The 12,855-nt window shown below is 38.5% G+C and overlaps 1 protein-coding gene across 1 annotated transcript; it reads left to right on the top strand.

The window, feature by feature from the left end:
- Positions 1-200: 200 nt before the first annotated feature.
- On the top strand, positions 201-6,028 carry LOC115743517. Its single transcript, XM_030678332.2, has 7 exons — positions 201-443; positions 1,303-2,549; positions 2,824-2,883; positions 3,075-3,203; positions 3,882-3,935; positions 4,332-4,472; positions 4,595-6,028. The coding sequence occupies exons 1-7, from the start codon at positions 305-307 to the stop codon at positions 5,639-5,641; spliced, it is 2,817 nt and encodes a 938-aa protein (XP_030534192.1). The 5' UTR covers positions 201-304; the 3' UTR covers positions 5,642-6,028.
- The last annotated feature ends 6,827 nt before the right edge of the window (positions 6,029-12,855 follow it).

Raw genomic sequence — 12,855 nt, 5'->3', positions numbered from 1 at the left:
AATCTTCTTTTTCTTGCGAATCAAATTTGCTTTGTCTTTGCAATCGCGAGTTCAGTCGCGTCCGCCGACGTCTGTGCTTGGACTGCAATGGCGGCGAGCCTCGTCCGTGGCTCTCACTCTTAGCGCGCGAAACGGAAAATCACTGATTCTATCATCTGTTGACACCATCTTCTCTCTCCTTGAATCGCCAAATGTTGATCCGAGCGGCGAAGGCGGTGGGGGGTCCGTGACAAGAGCGAGGGCTCACACCGGCCGCGGGATTCCCAGCGACGTTGCAGTGGAGGATTCGGAGTTCCAGTCGGCGATGCCCCCGTTTCCTCCGCCCGCGAGGCCGCGTCTCAAGAGCGAGACCTACGAAACCCTGGTTCGCATCTTCTCCCTCTGCGGCGACCCGAGCTATGCTCCGCGCGTCGTCAAGTTCGATACCCGCTTGCCAAGTCCAGGTATTCGCATTCCCTTTGTATCCCCCTCCGAACTTGGAGGTTAATTATGTGGCTTGGGCTTGCCACGTCGTACCATTTTACTGCTTGCCCTGTTTCGAGGTCTTTTGCGTCGCTAGAATCGTGTGAAACAGTAAAGTCGGAGAGATTTTTTAAGTTACAACTCGAAAAGAGAGAATTTGGGCTGGTCAGAGCAAGGACCACAGTTGAGAAGAAGGATAGAGCTCGGTTAAACGCCATAATGATTGCTTTTGTTGATTTTCGCTCTAGCTAAGCTTCAGATTTAGTCTATAAAGCTCTAGCATTTGAACGACATTGCAAAAGCCCACTGAAAGAAGTCGTCATTGTGCATATGATGAATTTTTTTTTTTTATAATTTATGAGGATGATGCAGATAATCTATCAATTGAAACGTTTCAAAGAAATATCGAGGTATATTCAACATTGGTTTAGTGCTTTCTTTTTGTGCCTTTTGATGTTATCTAGACTGCCGTGTCTGTTTGGTCTGCATTATGCTGAAGGTATGGACTATGAAACAATCATGTAGTTAGTCTGTGTCTGTAAAATGCTTTCGCTTGGCGAACTACTTGATATATATGCATATTGTGGCTGTTTCTTATTTATAGTGCTTCTTACGTTATTGTTTAACATCTACAATGATGAAGATGGGATATTAATTTTTTTTTCCAATGTTTGTAGAATTATATGACCGATTTTACGGTTCAATTTCATGGACGTCATCATGATGTTATAGAAAAATGCACTCTCAACAAGATTGATCTACAGTCTTAACAATGGCTCCAATGATGTCGTTTGGTTTGTTTGCTTCATTTTTTTATTGATTCGTCTCTCTATCTTGAAGATGATGCCCATGATGACAGTGGAGAAAAAAATGGAGAGGTAGTTTGTGACCAAGGTCAAGGTGAGTTGGAAGTAGCCGGTTCAAATTGTAAACTGCTTGAACATTCATCAGCACAGAAAGATGGTTTTCCCATTGCTGGAGAATCCGAAAGTGTTCAGAAATCAAATGTTGCTGATGTACATTTGGAAGGTCTAAGCTCTCGGGACAGAGAATCTAGTCAAGCTCAAGTTATAATGGATGAGATGGCCCACAGAGCGGATAGAGAATATGGTGTTGGCGTTAATCTTTCAACACCAAAGGATGAGATTGTCATGGGGAGCGTCTTAGGGGTTAATATAGAAGAAAGTGGATATGAATTGGAGCACATGGAGATGGACGATATAAGCATCCTATTGAATGATGAAGGCATTGCACCTGTTCATCAGGATAATTCTACAGTAGAACTCATGGATGATCAACGCCATGTCAGAGGTATAATGGCTTCATTAAGTACCAATCAAGAGCTTTCTGTTGAGCAAACAATTATAGATGATCCTACAAGTATGAGTCACCTGCAAGGAGATTTACATGATTGTAGTCAAAAGGTTGCAATTAGTTCTGCTCCTACTCCAATGCAGATTGTGGACGAGAATTGCCTACTCTCAGCAACCAAGGGATTGACTGGAGAGTGTGAAATACAACATCCATGTACAAGAGACGCGGATGTGCATCTCCCAGATAGTACATTAAATTTGCCTCAGGAAGTGACAGAAGAACAAGTTGAGGAGGGGGAAATTTCTGACAGCATTAGGGTGGATGGAATATCATCTAATATGCGTTCGGATGATATTGCTGTGTCGAATAAGTTGCTTAACAATAAGCAAGTGTCTGAATGCATTGCAGTTATGGAGAGGGTCACTGATGAAGGACAAAAAGGAAAAATTGAAACAGAATCTGGAGCCTCTTCTTTCGGTGCTGGAATGGACTATGATGTTGCTAATGTGAGAAAAGCTGAAAACCATAAAAACAATGGGGGGAAGAAGATTTGTGAACCTCAGATGGCTTTTCATGGAAAGTCGATGGCTTTGGAAGCTGAAAAAGTAGATGCACATTGTCCTTCAATTGAAGATAAAAAAGCCAAAAAGCAAGGTTGCATATTCAGTGAAGATGTGCCCCCTAATGCAGGTCGATGTAACGATATAGTTTCCTATGCAGATATTTATTTGGAAAAGAAATCTGAAGATCAAGGGGCTGTAACTACCATGGAGGTCTCTTCCTATACCCGTTTTTTTTTTTTCTGCGCCCTATTGAGAGAGAACTTCCACTGCGACTTTGTGGTATCTGGTGCACTAATAACATCTTGGGATGTTGTATTGATGAGCAGTATAAAGTGGTGTGTGTGACATGTCTTTGTTAAAAAGTATGAAGGAAGCTTATGATGTTGGTGTCTTGGTATATATGTGTGGAAAATAGTTTTCTTCATGAAAGTTCTTGCTTTATGAGAATTTGGCATCATGTAACTTTCGTGTGGTTCTGCTGCAGGAGTCTCAAGATAAGAAAAAACGACGTACTCTTAGCAAAGAAAGGAAGGAGAAGAAAAAGGTGTGTCCACCTATCCAGTTTCTTTCATTGTTTTTTGTGTTTGAGATTCATATTCATGAAGATTCGGTTGTCCTTTCCTCTGACGTGAAAATTCTCAATGTAGATGATTTTCCACTTTTATTCAGCGGCTAGTATTAGTAAAAACAATGTACATACTACGTGCATTGCTCATTAGGCTTTTTTTTTTCCAGCAAAAGGAACGAAGAAAGAGAGCACAAAAGAATAGAGAGCTTGGGGTAAAAAGGCTGAAATTGCAACCAGTGCTGAAACAAAAAACAGTAACATATTGCCGCCATTATCTCCAGGGAAGATGCACCGAGGTAAGGGAAATCTACAACCCAAAACATCAGGTTATCAATGCTTCAATAGTTGCAAACCTTGAGATCTTAACTTGTTGCTTACCTTGAGATATGCTACTGCGTCAATGGTGAATTTTGCGGGAGATTCTTTAATTTGCCCTCTGTTACAAATGTTCCTTTCAGTTTTCTGCGGCTGGGTTGGATTTTTCGGTGGCTCATCATAATATTTCCTCATGAGATAAAAATTTACTAATGGGATACTTTTCGAGCTCGTCAGTAATATACAAAAGCAGGAAAGAGAGATGGTTCATCATTATATGGTACATTTTATCATGGAATCCTGAGGCTCATGTACGTTGTCATTTGTTTGAGAGAACATTTCCCTTATTTAAGTTTTTGCTATTAATACCCATAGGTCTTTTCTTTACTATGGTTAGCTTTTGACCATATTGAGTTGCATTTTAAGATGTAATGAATGATGGTCATGTAACAACCTTGCGCCTTTTCGTGTCATAATGACGGGTTGATTATCTTGGAATAAGTAGTTGTGTTTTTCTGCTTTGTATTTCACAAGTAATCTGAGTTTATAATTTTACTCCTTTGTGGATTTAGTAGTTGATGCTTCTGCTTATGATGGTCTAGAAGTTTTGAAAATTTTCACATTTCCCCTGATCTTCATCTTTCTTTAATGCTTATCAGGGAGAGAAGTGCAAATTTTCACATGATACCGTGCCTTTGACGAAATCTACAAAGGTAGAGTTTATGTGCCTATAATTTACATTTCCTGTTTGTGTGTCAGATCTATTTCTTGTTGTTACTGTTTCTTTGGTGACAATTTTCCGGTTGATATTGGTTGCAAAATAGCCTTAGGCAAACTAAACTAACCGATTCTATTTATAGGTCACTCTTTTGCAGATTAATATCAGTATGAATATGCGCTTAAGTATTGTCAACGACATTTTAGCTTGGCTGACACCTATTTAAAGAGCAAAACATGCAATTGTTAGATGTCTCTCTGAAAAACATCAAGTGTTTGAAGTGGCAGGAAAGGCTGATGTATATCCCTTTTATGCTTGTCTAAGAATGCACCCTCGACCCTCTCTCTTTCTATCTCCTCTCTTCCTCTCCCTCATGACTTTCATGTTGCAGCCTTGCTGTCATTATGCACGAAATTCATGCATGAAAGGAGACGATTGTCCATTTGATCATCAGCTCTCCAAGTATCCTTGTAGCAATTATGCATCCAAAGGCTTTTGTAGCAGAGGCAACAACTGTATGTTTTCACATAAGGTACTTCTACAAAGCTATTACTGTATTCCAAGTGTTGACCAGAGCACATTGGTGTGGACTTGGGGTTTATCCTTTTAAGTTTGGTTAGTTATCTTTGACATGCTTTATCTCAATTACTGCAGATGGAAGATTCTACAATTGCGTCAAACACTCGCAACAATGAATCAAATCATCCAGCTCTGCCATTAATTCCTAAGAAGCAACCAGGCACAATTGTTGGCTCCCATGATAACAACGCCCATTCTGCATCAGACACTTCCCGTGCTTCTTTCAAGTACTTAAAACCGAACATGATAGGCTCTTCAACTAATTCACCAGTGCTCAAACCTGAAAGAGGTAGCTCCGACTCTATGGAGAAGTTCTCATTGATTTCTTTCAACAAGTCAGAAACGGGCAGTTCATCTGCAAAAGATGGTTCCAGAATTGGGATTCATTCTGGAGAAAATGCTTCTGGCACGGTTCAAAACGTGAAAGTGAGCTCAAAGACTACACCACTATTGCCACCGAAAGGAGTAAATTTTCTATCATTTGGTTCTTCATTGAATCAGACGGATACTAAGAAACCAGCTAACTTCCTTTTCAATACAAGTAAGGTGAACATACTCAAACATACTACTCCTACTCAACAGAAGGGTGATAGCGCTGATAGTGTTAATGATGAAAGCCAACCAAAGTTGATGTTCCCCAATTCAAATGAAGTGACAGAGAGGACTGAACCGATAGTGAAAACACAGGACTTGAAGCTTTTCTCCTCAAGGGAGGCTTCACTTCAGGGCTCTATAAATAGAGAACAATCAGGCTCCTGTTTTGTTGATAACAACGCTGTTGACAGATCTCTGCAAGGGAGACCAAGTGCCTCTAGTAGTACGGCACAGAGCTCTAGCATGATAACGTGGAAGCTGCCAATTTCTCCAATAACTCCATGTCAACCTTCAGATTCAACGCCTAGGCTATACAGGAACATCTCGAATTCAGCTCAGAAGGCATTGTCCTCAACATTAGCATTTGCTGCCATGTTCGAAACAGACACAAGAATGAAGCACGCTGACGGACATCGCGCTGTCAGTGGTAAGGCTGGTGAGGAATCTGCTCATGGTCTTCAGAATGATTCAGCAAAGGCCTCGAAAATTCTGGGTTTCTTGGCTAACATTGGAAAGAAGCAGCAATAGTGTTCGAGTAAATTGGAAAGCCAATGCCGAGGTTATAAACTGTCGTGATCCCAGAGGTTGTTTCGATATATCTTCTGCTTCCTCAGTGAATGTCTTGTTATCATTTTTGCAGGAACCGAGGTTTTAGCAGTTTAGAGGGATAGTGTTTCGTGTTATCAGAATCGTTCTTTATTGGCGGGACCGTGGCAAGACTTGCTACCTATTCAAGTGGCAATAATCAGGTATGATTTGGGTAGTCGTCGGGTCCTTCACAATGTATCTCTTTTTATTTAGTAGGTAAGTCTCTAATTTAGGTAAAAGGTAGCTTTTGAAGAGATTCTATGGTCAGCTAATTATTTTTTCCGGACCCATCTCACATTCGATGTGGATCGTTGGACAAAATGTAAGGGCAAAAAATGTGGTCCGTTGGATATGTTTTGCAAATTCGATTTTCCGTGACAACTTATGAATGTTGAAGGAAAGCTAGGGACGCAAAGGTGATTAAACCTACTTTTTGAAGCGATATCGGTCCTGTGTCCCGTAATACGGAACCGTAGAAGGACCCCTTAAAGAAAATTGCGATTCTTAATTTGGGAGAACATCTTCCATCTTACAATATATGTAATTAAGAAGTGTCAAATAACCTATGTCCACATCTGAAATTTTCTAGCAATTGCGACATAACTTTCTACTATTTATATGGAATTGGATGATAAATTTTCCTAGTAATTACCCTGTACCAGGAAAAGAAGATTCCAATCCAGCAAAGTTTAGTCTTATATGGATGGCTCTGTGAATAAGACTTAATATTCATGCAGGCTTCCACTTTCAAGCTACGATCCCAAGGTCAGCACAAATCGGACGAGAGTGGCATTGCCTTGTAAAATATTCATTCTTGCTTTGCTTATGACCCTCCCATTAGAGTTGAATTCAATAACAGTGACAGCTAGCAATGTTCATTCTTCTAGAAGTATAAATTAATAGAAAACAAACCCACAAATATAAACCAAAAAGTCGGTCCGTTTTGAAAGGGAAAATTATCCAAAAAATCTTAAAATTATTGTATGGCGATTAATTTAGTTATAAACTTTTCAGTTCTATCAATTACGTTATAAATATTTTTTATGATTTTTTAATTTAGCCATAAGCTTTTTGACGATTTGCAATGTAATTCTTATGGCCAGTTATTTAAATTGATAGAATGGAAATGTTTAGGACTAAATTGTTGCAATTAAAAAGTTTAAGACTGAATTGGCTGCCGTAAAATAGATTTAGGATTTTTAAGATAATTTTCTCTATCTAAGAGGCCCTTTGCATGTGAAACTCTAGCTGCATATGAATCACCATCAATTAAATAAACAATAAAAGTACGGGCACAACGATCGGAAAACTGATAATTCTTTAGCAAGATTCAAGAGGTTCCTGGACGTAATCAGATCACCGGAACATGTTCGTGATTAGTCTATCATGTCCAAACGACATTCGCCGTGGAAATTCGAATTATTAGCAAACAAAGTCATACACGTGGTGCCGATGCATCATTTTGGTCCGAACATTTTTAATGGGTCCATGCCGCGATTAATAAGCAGTCCGTTCCCACCATGTGCAAGAATCAATGTTCTCAATTATGCCTCGTGGACAGTGGAACCAATACATAATCAATAGGAAATAACTCACAGCTACCCCAATCATGAACGTTTCGAAAAAAAAAAAAAACTTTTGTAATCGGCAACATAAACATTAAAAAAAAAATGGTCATAAATTATGTTTAAAGAGATTAATAAGCTCCAAAAAAATGAAAATAAAAACGATCTGCGCCTAACTTCTAGAAAAATAAATAACTATTTTGCCTTTGGCCTTATGCAGGAAGGTTCTGACAGGCGAGACCAAGTCCGTGGTTGACTCGGCATCGTTCTCCTCCTTCACATGGAATCGTTGACGTGCTCGGCTGCAGAAGAACGACTCCGCAATGGCGGCGGCGTGGTCGGGACTCTAGGGTTTGCCACGGTTTACATGTCAACTGTTGTACAAGATTGGAAATTAATTTGTACCATAATAGAGAATTCACATGATTAGTCTAACCACACACACATGAGAATCCTTTGATCATTATTTTCTAACATGCCCTTTATAATTGTGATTTTCGAGTCAACTTTTGACGGGATTAACGGAGTATGCCCTTAACCTCACAAAAGTAAAATGAAAATTTGATTGTGTTAATTCATATTTTTTCATATGTTTCCTCGTGGTGAGGCTCATGGAAACGTGGAATAGTGAAGCTCTCATCTTTTTCCTTTTTTAAATAAAATAATCGGGTAGTATCTGGATCGGTTTTCGTACATATCGATGGCGATCTCAAGGTTGCACTCTCCCAGCTCGGCCTAGTGCAGTCGGGCTTCACCAAGTGCTCCTAGCAAGGCTTGAACCCGATCTCCCTTAAAATATGTTGGAATTTCAAGCATTTTCTCCGCACTTTCCTCCCCAATCTCTCTTTCAAATATACCATTAATTTTTTTGGTTTAATCTCAGAAAAAAGACACATGATTTCGTAGAAAAAGAAAAAAAAACAAGTTATTGCAAAAGATCCACGCTTTTCCGTCTCATTTTTCACAGGTTTCGATACCGTCCCTAACACTCAGCTCCCTCACGACAATGACAAATTTGGGACAAGTACTTAACCTATACTTTTGACAGTAGTAAATTGTTCTCTTTTTATTCGTGAAACGACGACACTCGTTCGGAGCATTACTCTTACTATTATTTCCGAGTCCCGCCACCGTTTCGATATTAAAAATACCGCACGACGATCCAACGTCATGTCTATAAACAAAATAAACATCGTGTCGATGACATACAAAATTTAGTCGGGGCCGCATCTTTCCTCTCTTTCTTAAGTTGTGTTTTTTAATGAACGGGTTACAAGTTATAGACATCACCAAAGAATAGTGATGTAGCCTTTAAGATGGGACCCGTCACATGCCAACTCCAAACACGAATTCAAAATTCCAATCCTCTAGCACGTCGCACAAGAAAACGCTTGGTCGGCAAGGAAAGGCCCACTTCCAGCCTGCTTCTTCAATTATCACTTAAATTTCAAACGACCATTCCAAATATAAAAAATAAAAAAAGAAGAAAGAAATCCTCAGACCACCTCCAATGATTTAGTGTTCGATCCAAATATTTCGCGAAAACTTAATGATTTAAATGACTTTTTTTTTAAACAATTGCGTATATCACTCATAAAAACGAATGAACGAATAATTTAGACATAATTTGTTATTGATAACGAAAATAATTTTTATTAACTAATTATTCAAAAGATACAAACGATTGTTTTAGGTAAAATATGTTTTTTAAAATTATATGTTTACCACGAAACAAACGAAGCATCAATAATGTATACATGTGTAAGGTCTGGCGTTCTCTTATCATATCCCCATTCGTGAAATTATCGGGGTGAACTGGCTATATCCTTAATCCATCCGCCCTTAGAAAAAAAACAGTGGCGTGCGACGTGTCTTAACCTCAATACGCGAACTCCAGATAGAGTAAGAATGCACCTTGTTGATGACCTTCCTAAATCGAAAATGAAAATGGAATGAAGAACAGCACTAGAGCACCATTCTACACGCTTTCAGGACGATTTGCGATTCGGGGTGCCGTCTTGTTTTCCCTTCGAGTCGATACCCTTCGAGACCCGACCGATTGAGTCTCTCGGATAAGCTCTCGTACGCTCAACTTTCCCATGGCATTTTGGGTTTGAAGGAAGTTAGGAAGGATCAATTTGCTTTCAAAAGCAGGTGGATGTACCTGTAAGGTAAGTAACAACGTGGGACATACTCTTCTTATGGCTTCACCTCCAAGTTTGAGTGCCGATGACGCAACCACAGGACTGAGTAACTTAGTCGTGGATGGTGGCAACTTCATTGACATCGACCCACCTCCAAACCCCACTTGCACATTTCCCTGTCTGCCCCTCTACCGACATGGCTTGGCTTCTCATTCATGTCTCTTTCCTTTCTTTTCTTCTCTTTTACGTATTCCCACCAAACGGGTGAATTTGATCGAGTCGAAAATGATTCGTCAAACGAGTGGGTGGCTTCTCTTCTCGTTCTGTCCCTTTTCTTCTCTTCTGCATAAGACAGTTGCGTAGGGTCGAAAATAGTTCGACTTGACTCATATCTTATCCGGCTCAGATTCATTATTACCAATTTTTTTTTCTTAAATTGGTATCTTTGAAAAAAAAGGACGTTTCCATGGACCGGCTTGTTGAGTTAGTAATAGAGCTAGGAGCTGAATTATGGATGGAGGTGTGAAGCTAGGGGTGAAGGTCCCACTGACGCCATCCATAAATTATGAGACGCTTTGGGGCGTTGGTTTAATGCTAACATGACTTTTTTCAGTTTTATATTTACTTAAGTATAAGACTATCTTTTACTTTTTATCATGTCGATAACGCATGCTAAATTTTTTGGGTCTACTTACAATTATACTTTTGAACTATCAACTATTTAAGGGTGCGCTCGTTTCGTGGAAAATAAGCGATTTGAAAAATGTTTTTCGAGAAATGATTGCTTATATGATATAAGCAATGAAAAATGTTTTCATCATCAATAACAATGTATGCCTAACTTTTCCGTAGGCAATAAAATTTTTTTCCATTCATTTATTTTTGTGAGCTATATAAAAGATTATTTTATGACAAATATTTTTCAAATTACTCATTTTCCGCGTAAAATTCAATCAACGAAAAATGTTGTCATCATCGATAAACTTATTGCATTTGTGCCAATTTAGTCCTAAACCTTTTTAATTGTGCCAATTCAGTCCTAAACCTTTTAACAACTTGTCAATTCAGTCCTAAACCTTTCATCTATGTCAATTTAGTCATAAGCTTTTAATGATTTGCCAAACCGGTCCTAAACCTTTTAACGAATTACCAATTTAGCCCTTTCGGCCAATTACTCAAATAATAGGTTTAGGGCTAAGATGGCAAAATTTCAAAAGATATAGGACTAAATTGACAAAATTTCAAAAGATTTATGACTAAATTGACACAATTAAAAAGTTTAGGACTAAATTAATAAATCATCAAAAAGTTTAGGACTAAATTGTCACAATTGAAAAGTTTAGGATTAAATTGATATATGTACAATATGTTTATGACTTTTTTGGTAATTATCCCTAACAATTTATGTCTAATTATTTTTGTAGGCGATGAATTTTTTTTATTCATTTAAACGTTTATTTTTTGAAAATTATTTTTCAAATCACTCGTTTTTTGCAAAAACGAGCGCACCCTAGGACTTGATTCACAAGGGTCCAAAGTGATGACGGAGCAGGGCATACCTGTCTAGCAACTAGCAAGTATGTTTCGACATGGTCCAAGAATTGCCACGCATACTTTTCCAATGTACTAATATAATACATAAGAACTAAAAAAATTATAAAAGTAACAGACAATTAAAAATCTACTTTCCTGAAAAATGCAAAAAAAAGAAATTGAAAAACTTCATCTTCTTCCCATTCAGTACGTAAGCCATAGTCATGGCAAGACATAAAAGAAATTGAAAACTCCATCTTCTTTGAAAGCTCCATCTTCTTTATGTAAGCCACCTCCACCGTCACGCCAAGACCACACTCGCTGCACTGCCACTCTCGTTGGGCCGCCGCCTTTGCCAACGCCAGTTGAAGTACCTCCGGAGAACCAAGTTCGGCATGGTCACCGGAGCAGGTCGAGGTCCTCGACCTCATATCGAAGGTTGCAAACCTCCATCCTTGCTGATTTGGAGGTCCAAGAGCTCTGATCCGAGGTTGCGGATCACTGGCGGCAACAGATCTGAAAGATTTTGAGTCTTCGGGGAGAGGCAGGTGAATTATCTAAAATTGAGAACAAGGGATGGTCACGGTGCCTAAGGAACAAGTAACGACAACGACAAGCGGCAAGAGGTGGCGACTTGAAGGCGGCGAAGATCGGAGGCGAAGCGAAAATAAAGACGAATTGTCATCCATAAATATGGTAACGTACAAATGAAGACAGAAAAGAAATTGTCTATGTGGATTGGAGCTGGTAAACTAAATGGATTGAATATGAGTCTTGCGCAAATCCATATAGACCTACATAGATTTGAGCTAAGATATTTTAAACCCATTTCTTCTTTTTTTTTCAATCATTTGTAAAATTTCAAATGACCCATTTGAAACATGTCCCACAGAAAATGAGTTGAAAAAATTATTTCTGTTCCTCTGCTTCTACGTTAGATTATATCTTCTTACACTTGTATTTATTCGAAAATTTGAGCAAATTAATTTGTGAGTCAAGTAATTGTTGGGGTGTGATTTATACTCCCCTATAACAGTAAAGTACGGGGGTCCCACGGGTCCAGGGGGACCGCCTCGGCGGGGTCTCAAGAGGGCAGCGCCCCCTGGACACCAAAGAGCTTTTACAATTTAAGTCCATAATTTTTCATTAATAGTTTAGGATTGGGCTCATGAATATTTACTATTATATATGCATTTTTTCGCTTGTAGTTGAGTGATGTGGCGAGAGATGCGATGTGCTAATTATAGTGAAATCCTCTACTGGATGTATACCTAATTTAAGGATGAAACATGATAAAACGTTGTATCTTGATTTTTTTTCTCACTTACGTTTTGTTTTATTGTGATTGTGTGCCGAATCCTAATAGTAATGACATTAGTTGGTCCAGTCTACTTACTTGTTGAGCATTATAAAATCTAAGTTGTAAACTTTTAGTGATGATAATTTTAGAGACTGAAAATGAAATGAATAGTTTGGTAATATTGATGACCAACGAATATTATTATTGTTTCATGGAAAATGGAAGCGCAGCTAATGTTGATAGGTTTTAACAGCACAGCTGGCAAGACTTTAATGTAAATGTAATAGGACATTTGATGATGACTGAACATTTAGGTTAGTAGTTTTCGATGAAAATTAGCTAGAAGAACAACATTGAAATTTCGCACAAAGATTTAAGAAAAAATTAACAAAACTGGAAGGTCTACATCCTAATTGATAGTCATGCAATATGTTTAGGATTGATTAGGCAAAATTGACATCCCCATTATGTTTATATGTAACCAAGTGTAAATATAATTATTTTATATGTTTTACGATAGTTTATAAAGACTTTTGGTTTTCGTCACAAGTAAACACAAAATATCGCTCAATACTATCTTTTATAATTCTTGATGTTATGACAATTCTTTTT

This window comes from Rhodamnia argentea, chromosome 4 (genome assembly GCF_020921035.1).
Source record: "Rhodamnia argentea isolate NSW1041297 chromosome 4, ASM2092103v1, whole genome shotgun sequence".
NCBI lineage: Eukaryota > Viridiplantae > Streptophyta > Magnoliopsida > Myrtales > Myrtaceae > Rhodamnia > Rhodamnia argentea.
This window is presented reverse-complemented; position numbering and strand designations above follow the sequence as displayed.

Bases quoted from the DNA above. Each gene is read 5' to 3' on its own strand.
- LOC115743517 (XM_030678332.2), top strand. From the start codon at position 305: ATGCCCCCGTTTCCTCCGCCCGCGAGGCCGCGTCTCAAGAGCGAGACC. The intron at 2,550-2,823 runs GTCTCTTCCTAT...GTTCTGCTGCAG, and splicing joins GGGCTGTAACTACCATGGAG to GAGTCTCAAGATAAGAAAAA. The intron at 3,204-3,881 runs GTAAGGGAAATC...AATGCTTATCAG, and splicing joins TCCAGGGAAGATGCACCGAG to GGAGAGAAGTGCAAATTTTC.